General features: G+C 45.0%; 3 protein-coding genes across 3 annotated transcripts; 1 reads left to right on the forward strand and 2 right to left on the reverse strand.

Moving 5' to 3' along the window:
• Positions 1–1,892: 1,892 nt before the first annotated feature.
• tmem116 (transmembrane protein 116) lies at positions 1,893–9,134 on the forward strand. The gene is made up of 11 exons (XM_070911743.1): positions 1,893–1,973; positions 3,030–3,076; positions 3,694–3,757; positions 4,300–4,431; positions 6,750–6,854; positions 7,362–7,411; positions 7,534–7,617; positions 7,872–8,007; positions 8,205–8,349; positions 8,471–8,550; positions 8,964–9,134. Exons 1-11 carry the CDS (start codon positions 1,893–1,895, stop codon positions 9,132–9,134), a joined length of 1,095 nt encoding a protein of 364 aa, XP_070767844.1.
• Positions 9,135–12,532: 3,398 nt separating this feature from the next.
• Positions 12,533–16,288, reverse strand: LOC139290682 (cyclic AMP-responsive element-binding protein 3-like protein 4). The gene is made up of 9 exons (XM_070912522.1): positions 16,111–16,288; positions 15,280–15,420; positions 14,911–15,184; positions 14,494–14,618; positions 14,328–14,417; positions 13,976–14,151; positions 13,613–13,697; positions 13,164–13,257; positions 12,533–12,840 (listed from the first exon to the last, which is right to left on the reverse strand). The coding sequence occupies exons 2-9, from the start codon at positions 15,415–15,417 to the stop codon at positions 12,533–12,535; spliced, it is 1,290 nt and encodes a 429-aa protein (XP_070768623.1). The 5' UTR covers positions 15,418–15,420; positions 16,111–16,288.
• Positions 16,289–20,941: 4,653 nt separating this feature from the next.
• Positions 20,942–22,369, reverse strand: LOC139290052 (uncharacterized). Its single transcript, XM_070911744.1, has 4 exons — positions 22,291–22,369; positions 21,751–21,895; positions 21,164–21,272; positions 20,942–21,067 (listed from the first exon to the last, which is right to left on the reverse strand). Exons 1-4 carry the CDS (start codon positions 22,367–22,369, stop codon positions 20,942–20,944), a joined length of 459 nt encoding a protein of 152 aa, XP_070767845.1.
• Positions 22,370–22,705: the final 336 nt, after the last annotated feature.

The raw sequence follows: 22,705 nt of genomic DNA on the forward strand, positions 1-22,705 counted from the left end.
TTCTCGGCTCGAGGAAAGTTTAACAAATATAAAACCTCCATGGATTAAAAAGTCATAATAGAAAGAGTCATAATTGATCTGTCAACAGCTTTACAGGCGTCTCTTTCATACTGGGGGAATCTTTCACTGCAATACCACGAGTGGCCACTGGGCTGAGCGGCTGCGCCGTATCCAGGTCTTATTATACCTCCATGCTTTGTTGACACCACTTCCTCCATGTGAAGGTCAAAGGTCAGCCACAGAGGTTCAGTGCCTGACACTTTGTAGGGTTGATCAGTTAACCCAAAGACGGTTTGTGTTGAGCCTCGAGGCCGCTCTGCTGCTGCTGACTGTGTTGGTGTCTGTCGGATGTCACTTCATTTATTTATCGTAGAAATCACTGAAACGACTGCTGTCAACGTGTCTCTAAAGATCAATAAAGAGACTGAGACACGAAACCTTCTGTCGTCCAGTCTTTTAGACAACGTAACTGAATTAAAGCTGTGAACGTCTTTAATCTGTTAACAAAATAATAAAGTTTGTGACCGCAGCTGATGAAATATTCTCTCATCACGTACTTCACATTAACATGAATATCCTGTGACTGAGAAGCAGCACACGTCCGTGTCACAGGATAAAAACTGCTTTCTGATGATGGAACAGAAGCAGGTTGATCATGAATCAGGTCGTCTTCTGTTAAGTGAACATAGGAGGTCACCTGTTGATGCTGTCTGGTAACGAAACAGAAGACACAAAGATTTAATAATCTGTCAATATATGTAAAAAAAACATTCAATTCCAATGTGATTCAAATAATAATATGTGCCAAGTAAAAATCTGAATATTTGATTGGCAGATTACTCTACAACAAATTTAATAAGCACATTTTGTTATTAAGCAAAAATGCCAGAAATTCACTGGTTCTGGTTCCACACGTAAATATTTGTATTATTTATATTTTATATACATTTATAAATACTTCTATAAGCGGAATATCTGGATTTTGACAAAACAACCAGTTTGAATATGTCAACTAAAAAATGATGAATCATTTTTACTACTGACATTTAATAACCAAACAATTCAATCAAAACGACCATCACAGATTAATTATTTGAATTAATTCATATTAAATAAAGTTTAGTCTCACTGAACATAATCATTTTGATATGACGGTGTTCTGGACGGTCATGTAAGAACGTCACATTGAGAAGGTGGAGGAGGAGGAGGAGGAGGAGGAGGAGGTGCACACACAGTGGAGGACAGTAAGAAATAGAAATATATATATATATATATATATAAAGAAATATAGCTCTTTCACTCCATTGTTACAGACTAAACCACCAGTTCTGCAGTGAGTTAATATTTAACTGGTATAAAGTCGCTTTAACAGAAAAGGTCCAAACCTGAGCAGCAGAGGAGGAGACATCCTGACTGCTCCTCAAAAAACACCGCATACATTTCCCATAATGCCACTGGACAGTGTCTTTTCATCACACTGGTTTACCTGCTGGCAAACCAACTCCACACCTGCAGTCTGTGACACATAACCCTGATGACATCACTGTGACGTCATCAGGTGCAGATGATTGATCATTTTATTCTTACAGATGTATGAAATTAAAAACTGAGATCAGCTGCGCAGGTTTATACAGAAAGCTGAAGAAAGATTCAGATTTAGACCTGCAGGTGGCGCTAAAGGGAAACGTCAGGAGCCCTGCTCTGGTCTCTGGTCTCTCCTGGTCCAGCTCTTCAGGGGGCGTGGCCATGTTGATACAGGAGGCGGAGTCTGTCTGTGAGCTGCAGGACAAAACCTCCTGCTGTCTCTCTGACAGTCTCAGGTCCAGGCTGCACCCTGATCTTCACCTTCATTGATTTCAGCTTTAAATTAAATGAATTCAGGAGACTCCAGCATGTGGCCTCCTCAGAGACCGCAGGAGGTTTTCCTCAACAGCTCAGAGAGAAACACCACCGGAGCCGAGGACTGGACTGAGGTGAGACTTCAGACTTCACACTGTTATTAAAGAAGTATTCAGATCTTTCATGCAAGTAAAAGTAGTAATACCACAGTGTAGAGAGAAGACCAAAAGTACTCATTATGCAGAATAACGACTTTATATTCTGCTCGGTGTTTAATCTCTAATAATACATCATCATTTATTACTTGATTATATTTTGTATTGATAATCAGAATGTAGTGAAGTAAAAGTACAATACTTAAATGGAAATACTCAAGTACAGTACAAGTACCTCAAAATTGTAAAAGTACAGTACTTGAGTAAATGGTTACTTTCCATCACTGGTTAAAGTATCAAAAGTAGAATCAACATTATTGTCCTTATTAATATATTACAGGATTATTATCATCGATGTTGAGCTAATTTGAACTGTTGGCAGATGAACTCTTCTTCTTCTTCCTCTTCTTCTTCTTCTTCTTCTTCTTCTTTGGCATCAGTGGAGTTTTTGTTTCTCATCTTCTTCTCTATTTTAACACTTTCACTCTCCAACATCTGCATCTGCTATAAACCTGACCTGAAGTCTGCTGATATTCTGTTTCTCATGTTGTCCTCAAAGCACATGTGGATTCATCCGCTGCTGAAAATAGTCCCCAACAAATGCACTTTTTCCTCCTGAGTTTTTGAGTGAAGCTGCAGGTTTTAGTGTCTTTAGTTTCACTTCATTTCTAGTAAAAATGACCTTTCAGAGTTCAAACTTGCTGCAGAGAAAATCACAGTTGTGGATTTTATTCTGCTGACATGATGTTTTCTCTCTGATGGTCCGTAGAAATATTTATATTCATTTGTCAAATGATTTGTAATGTTCTGGTTTCTGTAACTTCACCTCCGTTAAATACTTCAAGTTGTACTTAACTTGTATTTTCTATTTTCATATCTGTATTTGTATATGAGTTTCTATTTTCTTTTATTCCCTTTTAAAGTTCATTTGTTTTCAGTTCTCTTTACTTAAAATGTAAATTCCTCGGTGCTTCACTCGTCCTCTGTGTGTTTTTAATGTGAATGTTAAACTGATCTGACATCTGCTGTCTGCAGGTGTATGAAGCAGTCAGGTGGATCCAGCTCGTCATGGCTGTCCTCAGGTCAGTGACTTCATCGCTTACTGGTTTCATTCCCCTGATGGTTAAACTGGTTACTGCAGACTCAGCAGTCAAGTCACATTTGTTCAGTTTTTACAAACTGATTTCTGACAAGATTTTGACTTTTTTATTATATTATATACAGTCAATCTAATAAAAAGTTGGTTAGATATAGAACATTAGTTATCAGAGACATTACATTTAGTCTGAATCCATGTGTGTATATTTCAAGATATATTACAGGAATATTACAGGATAATAATTACAGTACAATATTACAGTGAGGTTCTGCTGAGTTGGATTATTGGTTTTGTAGAAATTGTATTTAAGAAAGAATTTACATTATACGCATTCAAGTTAAGTGAATTTAACATATTCGTCTCCTCCAGAGACTCCGCGGTACATTATGCTTCAATCTCTGGTTCATCCACACTTTAATTGCCAGGGTTAGGAGGGAGGTCAAAGGTCAAAGGTCACTGCAGTCAAAAGTTCCAGTCAGCATGAAATGATCTGATTCGAGTTCCTCGCAGCAGCATGAAGTCATTGGATAAAAGGTTTACTGATGATAAACATTTTACCCATGAAATGCCTGTGATTATATATTGATTGTATATCTGCAGTGCTGTGGGTTCAGGCTCCATCATCGTCTGTGTGATGCTTCAGAGACTCAGCCGGACGCCGGAGGTCAGTCGCTTCTCTTCTTCTTTGTTTCCTGTTTCTGCAGCTGAGAGGACTGTTTACATCATCAGTTACATACGGCGGAGTCAGGTTTTTGTAGTTGACCCACAGTAACATTCACCGGTAACGTGTTTATGTTGGACTTTGAGTCTCACACAGTTTCCTGTTTGAATCTCAGATGTTTACAAAGATGTTTTTCGGCTCATTCATAAACGTGAACTCATCACGCAGAGCTTTTTTTCTACAAACGGTGAAATCTTTTCGACCCTAACTGAAGTCCAAGCAGCAGCAGTTTGTAGTTTGTCCCTGAAAGGTCTCGGTGGGAATTTTGTTTCTGCACTATTTTTGTATTTCCTCTCAAAACTTAATGTGAAGGAACACAAAACAATTTCAAGAGAAACATTTCCCACCACGACCTCTGAGGAGGAGGAAATACACCGGGAGACACACAGGACTCTGAATTCATTCAACCTGCAAAATCAACAGTATACCGTGTGTGTGTGTGTGTGTGTGTGTGTGTGTGTGTGTGTGTGTGTGTGTGTGTGTAGCTGCAGCCTCTCTTCCTGCTCAGTGTGTCTGACCTCCTGCTCGCTCTCTGCTGGTTGATCGGAGCTGCTCTGTTCTCTCAACGCTGCAGCAGCCTGAACACACACTGTTACCACCTGCACACTGTGGAACAGGTAACACACACACACACACACACACACACACACACACACACACACACACACACAGCCTGATATATCTTATTGTTATTATTATTATTATTATTATTATTATTATTATTATTAATAAAACCCATCAGTTAGCCTCACTGTTGTTTCCTTCATCACCATGAACACACACACTGCAGTTTATCTGGACTCACACACACACACACACCGTCCTGCTGCCACAAACACTCACTAGAGCTCCACATGAGGATTCATCCGCCGCTGAAAATAGTCCCCAACAGATGCACTACTTCCTGCTGTTAGTTTGATAAAAACTCCAGCGAGCAGCTGTTGGAGGGAATGACTGAGCCTTTTAAACATGAAACTATATATATATAAAATACTGCCTCTTGTTAATCAGCTGTTTATATGATGGACTCTGACATGAACACAATAGTTTCTACCAAAGTTAGAACCATCCTGGAGCTCTTCCCCCTGGTATAAAATGCACATGGCCCTGGCGAGTCTAACTTGAGTATTTAGTCACAAATATCTAATATTTAATAAAGAAATACTCAGGTTCTTCAGCAGGCAGCAGGTCAGCTGCTGCTGCAGCACAAACATTTGATCCACTGTTCAGAAAGATTCCTTCAGATTTTTGGGGGAAACTTTTGTGCTTTTTCACTATTGTTGGAAGATATTATGGGATTTCCTTCTCCTCAAAACAAAACAATACATGTTTCCTTAAAGTCTACCAAAATAAGGAACCTTCATATGAAGATGGCCCTGCATCCTCCTGAACCAGAGAGACTGTTTACAACTAGAAAACCTCAACTTCCTCCTGAGACAGCAGCTGAGACATGAAGTTTAACCACAAACATCAAACCAAACTCCCAATCAAACAACCGACATTTAAACACAAAACACTTCATCTCACTTCATCCCACATCATGTCACTTCATCTCACTTCATCTCACTTCATCTCACATCATGTCACTTCATCTCACGTCATCTCACATCATGTCACTTCATCTCACGTCATCTCACATCATGTCACTTCATCTCACATGTCACTTCATCTCTCTTCATCTCACATCATGTCACTTCATCTCACTTCATCTCACGTCATCTCACGTCATCTCACATCATCGCACTTCATCTCACATCATGTCACTTCATCTCACTTCATCTCACGTCATCTCACGTCATCTCACTTCATCTCACTTCATCTCACGTCATCTCACGTCATCGCACTTCATCTCACTTCATCTCACTGCATCTCACTTCATCTCACATCATGTCACTTCATCTCACTTCATCTCACATGTCATTTCATCTCTCTTCATCTCACATCATGTCACTTAATCTCACTTCATCTCACATCATGTCACTTCATCTCACTTCATCTCACATCATGTCACATCATCTCACTTCATCTCACATCATGTCATTTCATCTCACTTCATCTCACATCATGTCACATCATCTCACTGCATCTCACTTCATCTCACTTCATCTCACATCATGTCACTTCATCTCACTTCATCTCACATCATGTCACTTCATCTCACTTCATCTCACATCATGTCACTTCATCTCACTTCATCTCACTTCATCTCACATCATGTCATTTCATCTCACTTCATCTCACTTCATCTCACATCATGTCATTTCATCTCACTTCATCTCACATGTCACTTCATCTCACATGTCACTTCATCTCACTTCATCTCACATCATCTCACTTGGACACGTGTCCTGCAGGACTCCTACTTCAGCTCCAGGACACCGAGGATCAACTGATGTTTGTCTTATTTGACAGTAAAATGTGGTTATACTCGTTATAATAATAATATGCTTCTTATAATAATAATAATATGCTTCTTATAATAATAATAATTTTCTCACATGCAGGAAGAGCAGAACGGTCCTTTAAAGTCGTCTGAAAACACTGTTCACTTGGCTGAATATTGAAATACTGATTCTACAGTAAACAGACTGAAGAGATCCTGTCCTGGTATTTTGGGCGGTTTGTCCTAGACGACCCGGTCCAGAAAAGATCCTGAACTGGGTCAGTCAGGGATGAAATAGAGCAGCAGAACCAGGACAGACCACAGAGTGGACGTAAGGAGGGAAAACACCAGAAAACATTCCTGACCTACATGTATTGTTCAGAGGCATCGAGCCCCGGGTCAGCTGCTGGTTTTATCTCTTCATCTTCTCACTGGGGGACGTTCACTGTTCAGAAAGTGTTGCACACAAACAAGCTCCATATGAAAAGTAGCCATGATCATCCTGTCAGGTGAGATGTTACCAAACTACAAACTCTGTTGTTGTTCTGTCAGGTTCTGTACATGGCCTCCTTCTTCTACACACTCAACTACATGTGGAACCTCTACACAGGAATCAGAGAGAAGTTCTACAGCTGCAGTAACGGATACCCGGTCCAGGTACATGAAAACCACCACGCAGCACTACTCACCTACACAAGTCCAGTGGTGGAATGAAACTAAGTACATTTACTCAAGTACCGTACTTAAAACCTAAGCCTCAAAATGTCCGCCTGGAAATTACCGTAATGACACCACATGCGGCTGTAAAGCGCAACGTCTCAGCTTTCAGAAATGACGATGACGTGATTATGGTGATCCAAAGTGCGCTTGTGCAAACGTGTCTCAAATTCAAGGTACTTTACTAGAGTATTTCCATTTTGTGCAACTGTATGCTTCTACTCTACTATACCTCAGAGAAATATTTACTTTTTACTCCACTAAGTCTGTCTGACAGCTTTAGGTACTTTTCAGTAACATGCTGTACAGCAGTGACACTCCACTTGTGGCCCGGGGGCCAAATCTGTTATGTTAATGTTTGTTTATTAACTGGCCCCCGGGCAAAGCAAGCTGTCCATTTAATCTTATTTCTGTGTGAATTTGAATGTTTCCCATCTTTTTGTCCAGTTTTCCAACAGAGTGAGCACCGCCGGCAAAATCACTGCGCTGCTTTCAGGGTGAGAACAAAGCGTGTGGTGTCTACGTTCCTGTTTGTTCTCATCCTTCTAACTCGAACCTGCGTCCAATTTAAAAAACATGGAACACCTGTGTAGTGACATGTATCTGACCTGGTCTGCAGGCTGTTTCCTGTGCTGCTGATGACGCCTGTATTCATACAAGGAAACATCAGCCAATGTCAAGCCAACTTCAGCGAGCCCTACAGGTGCTGAGAACACCAAGACATGAAGACACACCACACAACATTAAACTGATCCAAACTTCTGCAGCCAATCAGGAAAAAGTGTTAACTTCACCTGCAAAGTCAGAAAGAGATTATATCAAATATTTCATTCCACTTAAAATAGAAGCTACGTGAACATTCAGGTTTTGTTTTGATGATAAAAATGTGTGCGATGTTTGAATGATTGTATTTGTTTTTGTTTGTTTTGACCCTCACTGTGCACCGTACCAAACCAGGTGTCTGCTGATGCACACCGGAGCGCTGTATTTTACCTCCCAGCACCAGCAGCCAACGGCAGCCTGCAGCCTGCTGCACACCTACCGCATCACCATCTTCCTCACCACCTTCATCTTCACACTCCTCAGCATCATAGTGAGTGACGTGACATGAAGTGTGACAAAGATCTATCTAAACCCCTCCATGATAGATAAAGAACTTCCCATATGGGACATAAAGTGTTGAATAAACGTGATTTAACATGACATGAAATAACAACACGCTCGTCTGTTCAGCTCTTTTTAATGGCGTTGATACAAACTGGCCTCTCTTTGTCTGGACCTCCTCCCCAGGTGCTCGTGGCGAGAGCCCGCCGTATTTACAGGCGAGTGGTGACGTCACACGGTTACCTAGGCAACCAGCAGCGGGCCTCCTTCCGCGTGATGGACAGACGGATGCTCCTGTACCCGCTGATCTTCGTCCTCTGTTGGGGTCCAGGTTTGCGTCGTCATTAATTCAAATCACCACGGTTACCGGCCAGACGAGACAGGAGGTCAGGGTCTGATGAACGACAGGGTTTGGATCCGGATCTGATGCTGTTTCTGTGTTGGTTCCTCAGCAGTGGGTCTGGCATTTCTTCGGGAGGTGAAGCCCTCGGCAGGTCAGGGCGGGGCCGGCGTCGTCCTCTACATATCACAGGTCAGTCTGGGCCTGTGGTTGTTTGTAGACCTGCATGTGAAAACCTGTTCTGTGGTCTGATCTTCATATTTTAAAACTTGCAGTGTGTGAATTTTAAGTGCTGAGTTGAAACAGCAGCTCCCAACCTGGGGTCAGGACCCCCCCAATAGGTCACCGATGAAAGTCATTTCTTGGGTTATTTTCTGAAACACTGGAGAATGTGACCTCTTCAGGCCTCTAAATCCAAAATGAGAAGGAACACGACCACCCTGCTCACAGCTCAGAGGCCTGTGACGAGGGCTCGGGGGGGGTCTTACGTGGCTATGAAGGGTCGGATAGGTTGGGAACAACTAGCATAACATTTGCAAAATCCTTTAAACGTGCAGGAAAAGAGAGCTTAAGGTTTCTGACGTTAGTGTGTCTTCTGTCCTCAGGCTTTCACCTCGGCCTCTCAGGGTTTCCTCAACTGTCTGGTCTACGGTTGGACTCGTGCACGTCTCCGCCGAGCCGGCAGGAGGGTTTTATCTCGAGACGTGGACACTCAGACGCCTCTGCTGAGGTCACAGAAGAAGAGGAGCTACCAGACGCTGCGCACCATCGGCTGAAACAAACCGAAAGTGAGACGGAGCAGGTGCTTTCTGTCGTCTGAACTGTCACCGTCACCAAGAGGGAAAACACCGCGGCCGGGTCTCTGCAGTGGACCGAGACTTCCCCCTCTGATCCTGAACCACTGAGGCGAGAAAAAGGGAAGAAGAAGAAGGAGGGGGAGTTCACTACGAGAGGAAGAGCGATGCAGAAAACAGGATTTGAAAGAGACGTGGCTGCATTCACTCGGTGCTGTCAAACCTCACGGAGGCTGGAAGTCATTCTTCAGTTTCTAAACTTTAAGCTTTCATATTAACACCAAGATGAAAAGTGCATTACATAAGAGACTAAAACTGGTTCTAATATTGTTGCGCCCTCACTTTGCAAGTTCAATTCAAGAGATTTAAGAGTTGAAACTCAAGATTTTGGGATAACTGAAGCACCTGAAGCCTTTGTTAGTGACCGAGTTTGACATTTGTTTACATCCTAAACGTTTACATTCTGCATTTTGAGCAGTTTCATTATTTTCTGTCAAATTATAATTAAAAGATCTACAAAGACAAACGTGTTTTGTGTGTGTGACAGCAGATCTGTTCTGACTGGATGTGAAGAAACGAGTCTTTAAAGCGTCAGACGAGTAACTGAAGCAGTGAATGAATGTGTGACCTCAGGGTCTCTGTACGCCCCCCCCCCCCCCCTCCTCCTCCTCCTCCTCCTGCGTTGCTGCTGACCAATCGTGCAGAAACTCATGACCACATGACCAGCGCTTCATTCACAGAGACGCCGCCTGACGCAGGAGCCTGAACTCATTATGTGATGCCCCCCCCGCCCCCCCCGGCTCTCTGCTGTGGGCGTTTCACCAGAATCTGCTGAAGAACAATGACTTTCCTTTTCAATCAGACCTCAAAGTTCTCTGAAACACTAAAGTTCAGAATGTCGCTGCAGACAAATCAGACCTGAGATCAGTGAAATGAAATGTCAACTAGTTCTGTTTCCTCCACAAACATTAAACTGATTTGATTTTTGGAACAAAAACATAAAAAGCAACTAGGTGATATGACCAGAAACTGTAGACAGTGAAACGTTTTCATAACTGACTGAAGATGATGGAGTCGTGTTTTTATTGCACATTTATTAGTCTGAATATTATGAAGCTGCTTTGTTTTGTCGTTATTTCACTTTCTATCATTTATTTGTCACTGAAAGAAGACATTAATCAGCAATAGTCTGAAGTTTTGTCTCACGTCCCGTCTGCAGGTTTGTGGTGAAGCCAGAAGAAGAAAACACAATTAGTCCAAACTCACAGAACTTGATTTGAAGTCGAGTGGATGCAGCCATCAACAAGAAGAATGTAAAGTTAAAGAGGTGAAACACTGAACAACATCAGCTGAAGAAACAAGTTCTGCTCAGTCACGTTGCGTAATCTTTGTGTCGTGTGTGACCCGCTCTGCACCGACACATGACGTCATCCGTCAGCTGATTACACACCTACAACCAGCCGTCTGTTCTTGTGCATAAACAGTCCTGATGGGACGTGAATGAAGCGCGTCGAGCTTCATTCAGAGAAAAACTACAAAGAACCGAACAGACAGCAGCAGAGTGAGAGGAGACAAACAGCCATGATGATCAAATAAGATCAAATACTCCTTTATTGATTATTGGGGGGGGGGTTCAGATGTTACAGCAGCACAAAGAAATAAGTCCAGATAAACAGAGAAAAGTTAAAATATATATAATTAGAAATATATAAAATAGAAATATATGAAACTACACAACAGTAATTCAACTCAAAATCACAAGGCAGCAGTATAAATACACACAGTACCCACGACCAGTGTTGTACAAATACTGCTAGTACTGTTTGCAGAGAGGTGGTGAGATGAGTACATGTAGAGTATCATGATACAATCTACTACAACAGCAAACACCAGAATATTAATACTCTGATTAAGTTATGACACTCAGTGTTTTATTTTTTATCTTCATATTCAGAGCGCTCGCTCATTAGTAACTGCTCACAATGTTTGACGTATTATAATATATGTTACTTATTATTGATAAATCATCACTTACAGATCATCAGACGATCAGATGCAAAAGGAACTGGACTGCAACATGCTGAAAGATTGAAGTGAGCTGTTTACTGAAGTAAAAGTACTTATACCACACTGCGAAAATACTCTACCACAAGTCAAAGTCCTGCATTCAACACTTTTCTGAAGTATGTAAGTATTGTGAGTATCACAGTAACAGTATGTAAGTATTGTTTGTTTGTTTGTTTGTTGTCATAAATAATACCCCGTCTCAGATCAGCATGAAGTCACACTAGTGTGAAAGTGTCTCCACCTTGTGGTCAAATGTAGGAAAGACAGACAGGAAAAGACACTGACAGGGCTGCAGCTCCGACAGGTTCAGGACTGCTGGGACACCCCGACACTCATAATGATAATATCCAACTGTCCACTGAGCGGCTGCATCAAGCAAACTGGTCACTGTCATAATATAGCAGTGCACCCGGCGATGGCCACGCTGTCTCAGAAGGAAAGAATCAATCGATCAGACTCCGTCTCCGTGGATTGTTCCCTTTAATGAAGTCAGAATGAAAATAAAGCCTGCGAGGCAAACACACAAACACAACACAGCTGTTAGAGAGAGAGGCGGCGCTCCACTGCGGCGTTAATCATCAACACCGTGAAACTGGGCCGACGGGGTTTGATCTGATCTGCGTGCTGAACCGGTTTATCTTGGATCCAGTAAAGGCCAAAGGCTGTTTCTGAATCAGCTGAACACAAAGCTCCAGTTTCATCCTGTAATCCAATTTAAAGTCAATAAATAAACTCAAGAATAATCAGAAAACCAGCATCAACAAATCTCTAACAAAGAAGCCCCCCCCCCCCCCCCCCAGTGAGTCTGAACGGGATCCTGGTGGGTCACTGGAATCCTCCAAAACAAAAGCTTTCTCAAATGTGAATCCTCAGATCCTTGAAGAGGTTCCAGAGAACAAAATCACAGTTTAACTTTGCTGTCATTTCGTTTTTAAACGGCTCTCTGTTCTGCAGGATCGAACCTCTGCAGGGTCACTTACTGGACCTGCTTCTCCAGTGTGTGGAGTCCTGGACGTGGAGTGGTTTTGACTTTCTCATCTAACTCTCTGCAAGAAAGCACATTAGCATATTTTAAGCTGAAGTTAGGGTTAGCTAAAGGTTGTATTGTGGTTAAGGTTTGAACGAGAACGTGGTCTTCGGTCTCTGAAATCCATTAGAGGACCGGCGGCCAGGTCTCCGTCACGTTTTATGATCCGTTTTCTCATCTGGACATTTTAAAAGCACCACCAATCAGTGACTTCCTGCCGAGTACGGGCTGATGCTGATCGATTACTCAGAGGGTCCATCGCCGGTCGACTTCATCGACCGCTCGCCTACATCTCGTCAGCGTGCGCAGGTTTGGCGGGATCGCGGCTTCCTCCTTTTCCCGCCGTGGACCTCAGACCCGCCGCCCGCGGCTCAGTCTGCCCGGCGACAAGAGCTGAGCCGTTCCCCGATTGGCTCCCCTCTTGGGCCGCCCCGTCGAAGCCTGTACTTTCAGGGTTTTCTATTGGTTCCTGGAGGACCGCGGCGCCTTCCGGAGGTCCCGATCGGCTGAGTTCAGAGGGCGGCGGCAAGGAGTCGGCATCGTCTGCTGTCGGCCGGGAGGAGGAGGGGTCCGTCAGGATGTTTCTGGAAATCACTAGAATGATGAAGAATAGATTATTTCTTCTTCGTGTCTGTTGAATCAAACGTAGCAAAACATGTGAAAGGAGGAGATCACGAGTCTCCAGCAGCTGATGAAGCCGCTACGTGTCGTAACACAGCTGGAACAGATGTTTGTGTGGGAGACCGGATCTGAATCGTTCTGCTTTCTTTTCTTTGATAAATGCTAAATGAAAGAACTTCCCAGTGGAAAGGAAGACGCCACGATATGTTATAAACTCTGTAACTCTGAAGATGATCTGAGCTTCAGGGGATTAAACACAGTTTAAAGAACAGGAAGTGACGTCGAGAGGGACCGACCTCCGCTGGGTCTGTAGTCGTCGTCTGCAGACGAGTCGCGGCTGAACGGACTGAAACTCGGCATGATGATCAGACCCAGAGAGACCAGGATGATCTGAGGACACAAACACATGTCCATGAATACACTCCGGCCGTGTGTTCACGGTCCGCTTTGAGTCGGAAGATCCAAATCTATAAGAAATGACAATTTATCTAATAAACACGTTTCAATTCCCGAAAACCTCCTTTTTATTAGTGGATTTTGGACAGCAGGGAAACACTGAACTGTGCATTTTGTTCTGTCCCCTGTCGAAGACATAATGTCTCCGAATCAACTGAAGCACAAACAAATTAAAAACAGACCAAAGTGTGTTTGAACCAGAATTAATGATTAATCATTAATTAATGATGTCTTAATGAAACCAAACAATAACACACACACACACACACACACTCTCAGTGTTTCCTACCAGTAAGCAGGTGCTGGTCTGGGCTCCTTTACTGACCGTCTGTTTAATCAGAGACTGAAGCTGTCGCAGCTGAGCCAGCAGAGACCTGAACAGCAGGAAGACAGCAGCATGTGTTACATTAAGAGAGAAGACGGAGACAACAGACAGAAGAAGACAACAGACAGAAGACAACAGACAGAAGACTCATCTGATCTGGTCTAGAACTGGAATGCAGCATCGAGGTGTCTTTCTGATTTGAGCCTGAAGACTTTTGTATGAACTCCTTTGACACAAAGCTGTTAGATTTAATAAACGTGTGGATCCACATGTATTTATGGACCAGTCAGCATTAAATACACGATGTAATAATAAATGCGGTCGTACGTGTTGCGTCTCTCCAGCTGCTCCACCGTCCTCTGCAGCTCCTTGTTCTGCGACGAGCAAGCCGCCGCCCTGCTCTCCAGCCCGTCGACGTACTCCTTCCTCCTCCGCCGGCTGTCCTGAGCCGACTGCTTGTTGCGGATTTTCCTCCGAACTCTCTTCAGGATTCTTTCCTCCGCCTGTAAATAAAGGTTCAGTCATCGTCTCTACGCTGTGATTCACTCTGTCAGCTCAAAATGAAAGTTCCTGCGGTGAGTTGAAAAGACGAGTTGCTGCTGCCGTCGCTCTCTAACCGGAGCGCAAAGGTTTAAAGACTGTGTGAGCAGATCTGAAGTCAGTGTTTCAGCAGTCTGACCTTGGTGAGAGGAAGGTTGTTGGGCAGAGAAACTCCTTCCTGGGTCAGCAGCTTCTGTTCCTCCTCGGTCAGCTGGAGATCTGGGTACAGCTGCAACAGCAGAAGAAGAGTCAGTCCTCCGGCTCAAAGCTCAACTCTGAACGTCAGCAGGAACACAAAGTCTCACCAGATCATCGTCGGGACTGGGAGGGTCCGCCGCGGCCCGACCGCCATCGAGGCCAGCCGCAGAAAGCGCCGGCAGCTCGTTGACGATGCACGAGTCTGAAAACAACAGCTGAGAGCTCCATCCATCTGTACAGGACAGGAAGTGACATCACGGTTACTGAATCGACGGCAGCCGAGCGCGTCCGAACAAGTGACCGGTCGGCTCCGTTAGATTAGCTGTGTGATGCTTGTAACCGTGGCAACAATCCGACCAGACCTGCAGACAGCAGCTCTTGACACCAGTTACAGTTTGTCACAACAGAAATAAACTGATGCAAAACCTTTCTGTCTCAAATACTTTCTGCATTCAAAGCACCAAAGAAATACTTATTTCACTTTCTCGCTTCGAGAACAAACATTTGCGTCAATAAAACCTCACCGAGCTCTATGGAGATCACGTTCTCTTGTCCGGGTTCGGTCTTCACGCCGCGCAGGCCGCTGATGTCGTAAACCACTTGGTAGACGGTCGCCGGGGCCGGCTGGGTGGTCGCCGTGGTCCCGGCTGTCACCATGGTGACGGGACTCTCAGCTACAGGATCCTCAGAGACGCCGCTGTCGCTCTCAGTCGAGGCGTCCGCGGGCGGCCCGCTGGGAAACACCTCATTTGGGTCGACGGCGTGAAGGACGTCCTCCGATTCGCTGTCATTCAGCGTCTGAGACAGAGTCAGAGGGTCGACCGATTTAACAGACCGCATCAGGCGACCTCACCTGTGCTATCCATCACACACATGCTGAAGCGCGGACTCACACAGTCGGGGTCTACTGCCCAGTCCTGCAGGGGTTTCTCTGGGCCGCTGAAGACGAGGTCGGAGCAGGAGAAAGGAGCGTCCAGCTGCCAGCTGTCTGCCGCCACGCTGAGAAACAGCTGGTCGCTCTCTGGATCCATGACCTGAAACACATGAACACAGTCCGGTCTGAGCCTGATCACCGGTCTGAGCCTGTTCACCGGTCTGAGCCTGTTCACCGGTCTGAGCCTGTTCACCGGTCTGAGCCTGATCACCACTGATCACCGGTCTGAGCCTGATCACCGGTCTGAGCCTGATCACCGGTCTGAGCACCTGCAACACCTGAAAGTAAAGTAAGAGAGAGGAAACACAAACAGCAGAACAAAGAGTCTGGAGACCAGGACAGACCCATGATGCAACACTGGAGGAGGATATCCTGGTAGGTACACACCCACACACACACACACACACACACACACACACATATACACACACACACACTGTCATCGTGTCTTTATCTCTAAGTATCAACAAGTACCTGATAAATGTACTGCAGTAAAAGTACAATGTTGCCCTCTGCAGTGCAGTGAAGTACAAGTACAAAGCAGCATTAAAACACTGCAGTAAAAGAAAGTAACTGAGTGCAGTACTCGAGTACATGTACATATTTGGGTTTCTCTGGAATCCACAAACTTTCCCGGATGTTCCAGGCCCGCGTGAAGCCCGCCAGCACGTGTTTCTAACCTGTTTGTGAATCAGCTGTTAGTTGTGTGTTGGCTGTGTATCAGAGCTCAGACCTGATCCTGGTTCAGCCGGATCAACAGAAGAAACCGCACATTAATATTGATACTCACCGTGAAGGCTGCTGACAGACTCCTCTTCTTCTTCCTCTTCTTCCTCTTCCCGGTTCAGACCCTCCGGTTCTTCATCACCGAGCGGCCCCTCCGCTGCTGCAGGAGGACCGGGATCACAAACCAGGACGACACGCTGCTTTCTTCGGGTTCAGAGTCAACACGGAGTCCAGCTGGCAGCTCCGGGTCCAGCCCTCCTGCTCCTCTTCCTCCTCCTCCTTCTGCTCCTTTGGAGTTACTGTCGGACATCACGTGTATGTCGCCACCTGCCGTACGGGAGGAGCCGGTGTCGCGCCATCAAGGACCTACATGTGAAACCTGAATATTAGTTCAAGATGGTCGGGACTTTATGTTCACAGCATCATTACTTTTTCTCTAAACACGGATTTATTTTGTGATGTTGTGACTTTAAACGTCCTTCATGCTCTGATCTCTCAGAAGATTATTTTAACAAATATTTCACATTTCTGGTGATATTACAGCTTTATTCTCAAGAAAAAACAGCTTTTATCAAAATGTCGTGACTTTTCCTCATGAAACCTTTGTCATAAAAAATGGGGCGGTACTGGAGTATTTTCAGTGTGTGATATTAGTACTTTTACTGAAGTAAAGCTGAATGGAGTTGGAGGAACCAAATAATATGAGCTATGATTTATTATTTATAATAACTCCTTGGACATCCAGCACTTCATCTGTTCAGGGCAGGTAGTGACACTGAACACTGATATTAATACCAAGTGTTACTGGTAAATACTCTGGCTGGGGGGGCGGGGGGGGGCAGTGAAATAAGCTGTCAACACAACACTGACAGATCAACAGAGACAGAGACACAAAACGACCACAAAAAGACATAAAATGTCTATAAATAGACACAAAACGACCACAAAGAGACACAAAACGACATAAAATGTCTACAAAGAGACACAAAAAACAAAGAGACACAAAACGACCACACAGACACAAAATGTCTACAAAGACACAAAACGACCACAAAGAGACACAAAATGTCTACAAAGAGACACAAAATGACCACAAAGAGATGCAAAATGTCTACAAAGAGACACAAAACAACCACAAAGAGACACAAAACGACCACAAAGAGACGCAAAATGTCTACAAAGAGACACAAAATGACCACAAAGAGACACAAAACGTCTACAGAGACACAAAATGTCTACAAAGAGACATAAAGAGACACAAAACATCTACAAAGAGATGCAAAACAACCACAAAATGACCACAAGGAGATGCAAGACGTCTTGTGTCTCTTTCAGTCTGGGTGTCTTGATTCTAAGTAATTCTGTAAAGTTTGCTGTGTGTAAGTGTAATTTAGCTGTTTGCTCGTGTTCCCAGTCTTTGAGCTAAGCTAAGCTAAACATTTGATGGCAGTAGCTTCATATTTACTGTTCAGACATGAGTTTGTTGGCTGTTGGCTTTATCTTTTGAACTATTGTACCATTGTACGTGTTTGTGGCATTAATCAACCTTTCAACTGAATAGATTATTTGAGTTAAGTGGAAGTTGGTTTTACATTTGGGACAACCTAAAATAATTGGTTTGCTCCAACCATAAGGAAAGCATAAACCTTGAACCATAAACGAAAATAGTTTTACTTAAAATGAATCCTTCAGTGACCCTGTATCAATAAAAACATGAGAAATGATTACTTTAGTTCAGTTTTTTATGATTTGAATGCTCTATTATTTTCAGTACAAAGAGATTAACAACTTCACAATAAACCTAATCTGCATGTGTTGGGACTGTGGGAGGAAACCAGAGCACCCGGAGGAAACCCACGCTGACACGGGGAGTACATGCAAAGTCCACACAGATGTGAGGCTACAGTGCTAACCACTAAAGCCACCGTGCCGTCCTGCCTTCACGTGGTTGGTCTTTCAAAATCTGGGAAAGAGAATGATATTCCCTCTCTTTCTCTAATTAGTGTTATAAGACTTTGAGGCGTCCGACGCCACAAAAAGACGATGATGCGTCTCATTATAGGGTACAAGAAATGCAAAAGTCTTAGTAGTACCCAGTCAAAAGCGTTGTTGCTCGTACCACAGAATGAAAAGGTGCAGTTCTTGTTTGGGCCTCAGGAGAAGCAGCTGCAGCGTTTCCTTGTATCACAGAACTAATGCGTGCTGTTTGTGATCGCACCATAGAGATCACAGCTTGAACTTTTGACTTTGTCGTGAAAAGACAAGATGAAATGTTGAATTCTGCAGTGGAACAAGCAGCTAGGGTTATTGATCCTGCCTCAGAAGGAGCAGCAGGAATTTGTGATTGCGTTGTGGAAAAACTGGCTGCTCGGACACGAAATACAGCTCGGATGATGGAAAACACAACACTGCGCATGTACTTTAGACCTGAAAGTCCTGCTCGGACCACATGAGTTAGACCTGAAAGTCCTGCCCGGACCATGGAAAGTCCTGCCCGGACCACATGAGTTAGACCTGAAAGTCCTGCCCGGACCATGGAAAGTCCTGCCCGGACCACATGAGTTACACCTGAAAGTGCTGCCCGGACCATGGAAAGTCCTGCTCGGACCACTTGAGTTAGACCTGAAAGTCCTGCCTGGACCATGGAAAGTCCTGCTCGGACCACTTGAGTTAGACCAGAAAGTGCTGCCCGGACCATGGGAAATACAGCTCGTACCACGTAAGTTAGACCTGAAAGTCCTGCCCGGACCATGGAAAGTCCTGCTCGGACCACATGAGTTAGACCTGAAAGTGCTGCCCGGACCATGGAGAATACGGCTCGGATGGTGGAACAACAACCTGAAAGTGCTGCCCGGACCATGGAGAATACGGCTCGGACCACTTGAGTTAGACCTGAAAGTGCTGCCCGGACCATGGAAAGTCCTGCTCGGACCACATGAGTTAGACCTGAAAGTGCTGCCCGGACCATGGAGAATACGGCTCGGATGGTGGAACAACAACCTGAAAGTGCTGCCCGGACCATGGAGAATACGGCTCGGATGGTGGAACAACAACCTGAAAGTGCTGCTCTGGCCAAGTACAAACCAGCAGCACGTCCTCCGTGCACTATGGACAGAACGCCCGAATGTCCGACTCGTCCAACTGAAAAGGCAGCTGCTCGGGCCCTGGGACACACGGCTATTAGTCCAACAACAGTGGCACCTGCGACAACAACAGCAGTTCGAGTCTGCATCCTGGAAAACAGTCCTTTGGCTGGAGCGTCCTGAGGGCCGAGTGGACCGCCTGACAGCGAAGTCTCTGGTTCACGTCCGGTTGGGGAACCTAGTTGGATGTCATCCTTTTGCGTGTCCTCCTGGGGGGGAATGACGGGGCTGCTCAGACACATTAGGACAGAGAGAGGTTTGGACACGGTCCTCTCTGGTCCACGATCAGTCTTGTGAATGACCGGCGGGCCGCACACAGCGGTGACATCCTGTTCTAGTTGAAGTTCGTCACTCTGGTGTCTGACCTGAGCTGTCGGGGCTGCAGGCGATGGACCAGGCTCCTCTTCCAGCAGCGACCCGGGGGATGCAGGTTGTGGGGGGTAATCGTGGGTCGACCCCTCACTGGCTGACTTGAAGAGCCTCCGGACTGCTGTGGTAACCAGTTTACCAACAACCATACCTAGAATGAGGACGGGCATTTTTGGTGCGTTATGAGTTTGTTCAGAGAGATGAAGGAAGTGATGATTTCTCCAGAGAAATGATGGAGGGGGGGCGGGGGGGTCTGTTCCTCTGTGTTCTTCCTCACTTGTAAACTAACTGCAGCTCAAATGACTTCCGACTGCATTCGACCGCTTTGTTACGTCACGACTGAGTTCCACATCAAATGGTTGTTGTGACGTCAGGCGACGTTCCAAGCGCTCGAGGACGCAGCAGGTGTGGACCGTAAAGTAATGACGGGGGGGGGCGGGGGGGGCTGTGCGTACTGAGCAGGCAGAGCAAATCACTCTAATAATTAGGATCAGTGTTCGCTGGTTCTGTATCACGGCCCGGATCCGGGTCCAGTTTTTGGGAGACTGAATCCTCGGTCAGTCCGTCAGGGTTCAGTCTTTCCAGCTGACGTATTGGTCGTTTAAACCCTGTTAGGGAGCGCCAGGTGGTCTCTGGGCTTTCACTGTTATTAATAGTTCACTTTGAAATCAACAATTTAAATGAATAAGGTTCTGCAGCCGCGTGCGTAAACGGTGCCTTACCCGTGCGCGACATATTTGGCACCAGCTTCAGAGTGTGTCCGCCCTCCCGCCTCCACCCCCACCACCCCCACCACTGGTCTGCTGGGAAACTTGTTGTTACGTTGAACTGATTAAAAATCAGCTGACTGCCCTAAATGAGAGTTCAGTACGTGCTGTTGTTCTGGAGAAGAACAGATCTTCATCCTCATCTTCAGCTTTCTTTCGCGGTTTCTTGCTTTTCCTCTTATATGACTTTTGCTTTGGTCTTTTAATGGAGACTTTTTAGAGATACGCAATGTCGGCCAGCGACTGGATCCTCCTGACATTTGGTCACTAATTATGTTGTTGAGCTCTTTGAGCTACTTTCTATCCTGTTGGGTGCTTTAATGTACAGCGTGCATCATCTTTGCAGTTTGATTCTTTCCAGATGAGCTTGATTTTAATGTTGGGCTTCCACAGCAAGAAAAGCAGGAAACAGTGAAAGAAGCGTGCCGTATGAAACATTATGCAGGTGAAAGAGTTGAATCACAAGCAGGTTTAAATGTTGGTGAACTGTGATGGAGGTGGATTTCCCCTTTTCTCCCTCCAGTGGAATAAAAAGCACATGACACCTTCTATGAGGTTTCACCTTTATTATCTGATCAGCAGAGAGGAAACAAACTGCAGCTTCCACCTTTCACGTTTACTGATTCATCATTCGACGAGATCCCAGGTGACAGTTATCAAAGATGAGGCTGTAGTCGGAGCCGCCGGCCGCCACAAAGTCAGCAACCGTCTTCGTCCCCTGGAAATCCAAAATTTGAACAACCTGCAAAGAGAAAACACACAGAGCAGAAGAGTTTGACCCACTGACAATATGTTCTGCAATGACACCAATGTGTTTTGGAAAAGCTCCCAGATTTACCCTCCAGTCTGGGCTCATGTGGTCGGCCCTGGTCACCACCGTCTGAGAGGAGACGCCGAAGTTGCCTCCTTTATGGATGAGCCAGCGAGAGCCGTCAGCCAGCGTCACTCTGAGAAACAAACAGCAGGATGAAGATGTTTCCACCACAAGTTTTTATCAGTTTTGAATGTGGCTGCTGCATACAGGAGACACTCTCTTTACAGACATCAAGAGTTTTTAATGTTAGCCTCTAATCAGTGCCGAAAAACAAAAGTGTGCTGCTTTATTTGAAGCAAACCTGTTGAAACTGATCTCGACTCTTTCATACTCTCTTGGTCTATCAGACCTCCAGTTGTACTTGTTCACCTTGTAACGTCTCACTTCCTCTATTAAAACGTCTCGTCTTCTGATGGAGCTGCTGTGTTTTATGATCAAACATGGCAGAAAAAGGAGCTCTCAAATAATCCCTTAATAAACAGATTAATATATACAACCTCAGCTCAATCTACAATACAATGAGCACGAATATGACGGGACGTTATTGGTCAGCTGATAGCCGACCAGACGTCTGACTCTGAGCGGTCACCCGCGGGTGCTGCTGGACCCACCTGACTCCAGAGTGGCTGAGTGGTCCCAACACAAAGGAAGTTCCCTCCAGCGGCCTCTTCATCCTCTCGGCCTTGAAGACTGCAGAGTTGTAGAGCCTGGTCAGGTCCGACCCCGACAGGTCGTAGCTGTGGTTGGGGGTGCCGCCTGTCGGAGCAGCGGACTTTCATTTTATATCCACACTTATGTTACCTGTGCAGAATTAGCATGATGCTGTACTGAGACAGAGACGTCCTGTGTGACTGTGGTCTGCTGGGGAGCTACAACAGCTCATAATAATACATCACCATTTATTTATTGATCATTAATGTATTATTAATCTGAATCCACAAAGTAACTAAAGCTTTAAAAGAAGTAGATATATTTCCCTCTGAAATGTTGTGGAGTAGAAAGTAGAAAGTAGCAGAAATGGAAATACTTAAGTAAAGTACAAGTACCTCCAAATTGTTCTTAAGTACAGTACTTGAGTAAATACTTACATTCCACCACTGGAAGCAGAACTGTATTTCTACATTTTCAGACACAACAGTGAATTGACTCACCGCCCCCAGTGGAAGAGTCCACGACAGCAGCCAGCAGAGTCAGAGCCACAGCACAGAGCAGCATCCTGCAGGAACACATGTCTTTAATCGTCTTTAATCTGGTCTTTGTCTGCCAGTCACAGCACAGCCAGACATCCAGGAGACATTTTATAGAGCCCTGACTCCTCCCTGTTTGGACACAGCTATTAGTTAATGAACAACATCAGTGTTATTTCCACACTGCCGACGGTGAAAAGCCCATATTTCATCACATCAGTGGAGATAGCGGGACATTCTGGGGAGAAACAATTCTGAGAACAAAACTTGTGAAACTTGTGAAATTTGAGTACAAACATCAGAGCAGACCCCCGGCTGCAGAGCCCCGGCTGCAGAGCCCCGGCTGCAGACCCCCCGGCTGCAGACCCGATCAGAGCCA

This window comes from Enoplosus armatus, chromosome 9, assembly GCF_043641665.1.
Source record: "Enoplosus armatus isolate fEnoArm2 chromosome 9, fEnoArm2.hap1, whole genome shotgun sequence".
In the NCBI taxonomy this organism is placed as follows: domain Eukaryota; kingdom Metazoa; phylum Chordata; class Actinopteri; order Centrarchiformes; family Enoplosidae; genus Enoplosus; species Enoplosus armatus.

Bases quoted from the DNA above. Each gene is read 5' to 3' on its own strand.
- LOC139290682 (XM_070912522.1), bottom strand. From the start codon at position 15,417: ATGGATCCAGAGAGCGACCAGCTGTTTCTCAGCGTGGCGGCAGACAGC. The intron at 14,619-14,910 runs GTGAGGTTTTAT...TGTCCTGTACAG, and splicing joins CGTGATCTCCATAGAGCTCG to ATGGATGGAGCTCTCAGCTG. The intron at 13,258-13,612 runs GTAGGAAACACT...TTGTGTCCTCAG, and splicing joins AGACCAGCACCTGCTTACTG to ATCATCCTGGTCTCTCTGGG.
- tmem116 (XM_070911743.1), top strand. From the start codon at position 1,893: ATGTGGCCTCCTCAGAGACCGCAGGAGGTTTTCCTCAACAGCTCAGAG. The intron at 1,974-3,029 runs GTGAGACTTCAG...TGCTGTCTGCAG, and splicing joins GAGCCGAGGACTGGACTGAG to GTGTATGAAGCAGTCAGGTG. The intron at 6,855-7,361 runs GTACATGAAAAC...CTTTTTGTCCAG, and splicing joins GTAACGGATACCCGGTCCAG to TTTTCCAACAGAGTGAGCAC.
- LOC139290052 (XM_070911744.1), bottom strand. From the start codon at position 22,369: ATGTGTTCCTGCAGGATGCTGCTCTGTGCTGTGGCTCTGACTCTGCTG. The intron at 21,896-22,290 runs GTGAGTCAATTC...CTGCTCCGACAG, and splicing joins GGACTCTTCCACTGGGGGCG to GCGGCACCCCCAACCACAGC. The intron at 21,273-21,750 runs GTGGGTCCAGCA...TTTGTTTCTCAG, and splicing joins CTCAGCCACTCTGGAGTCAG to AGTGACGCTGGCTGACGGCT.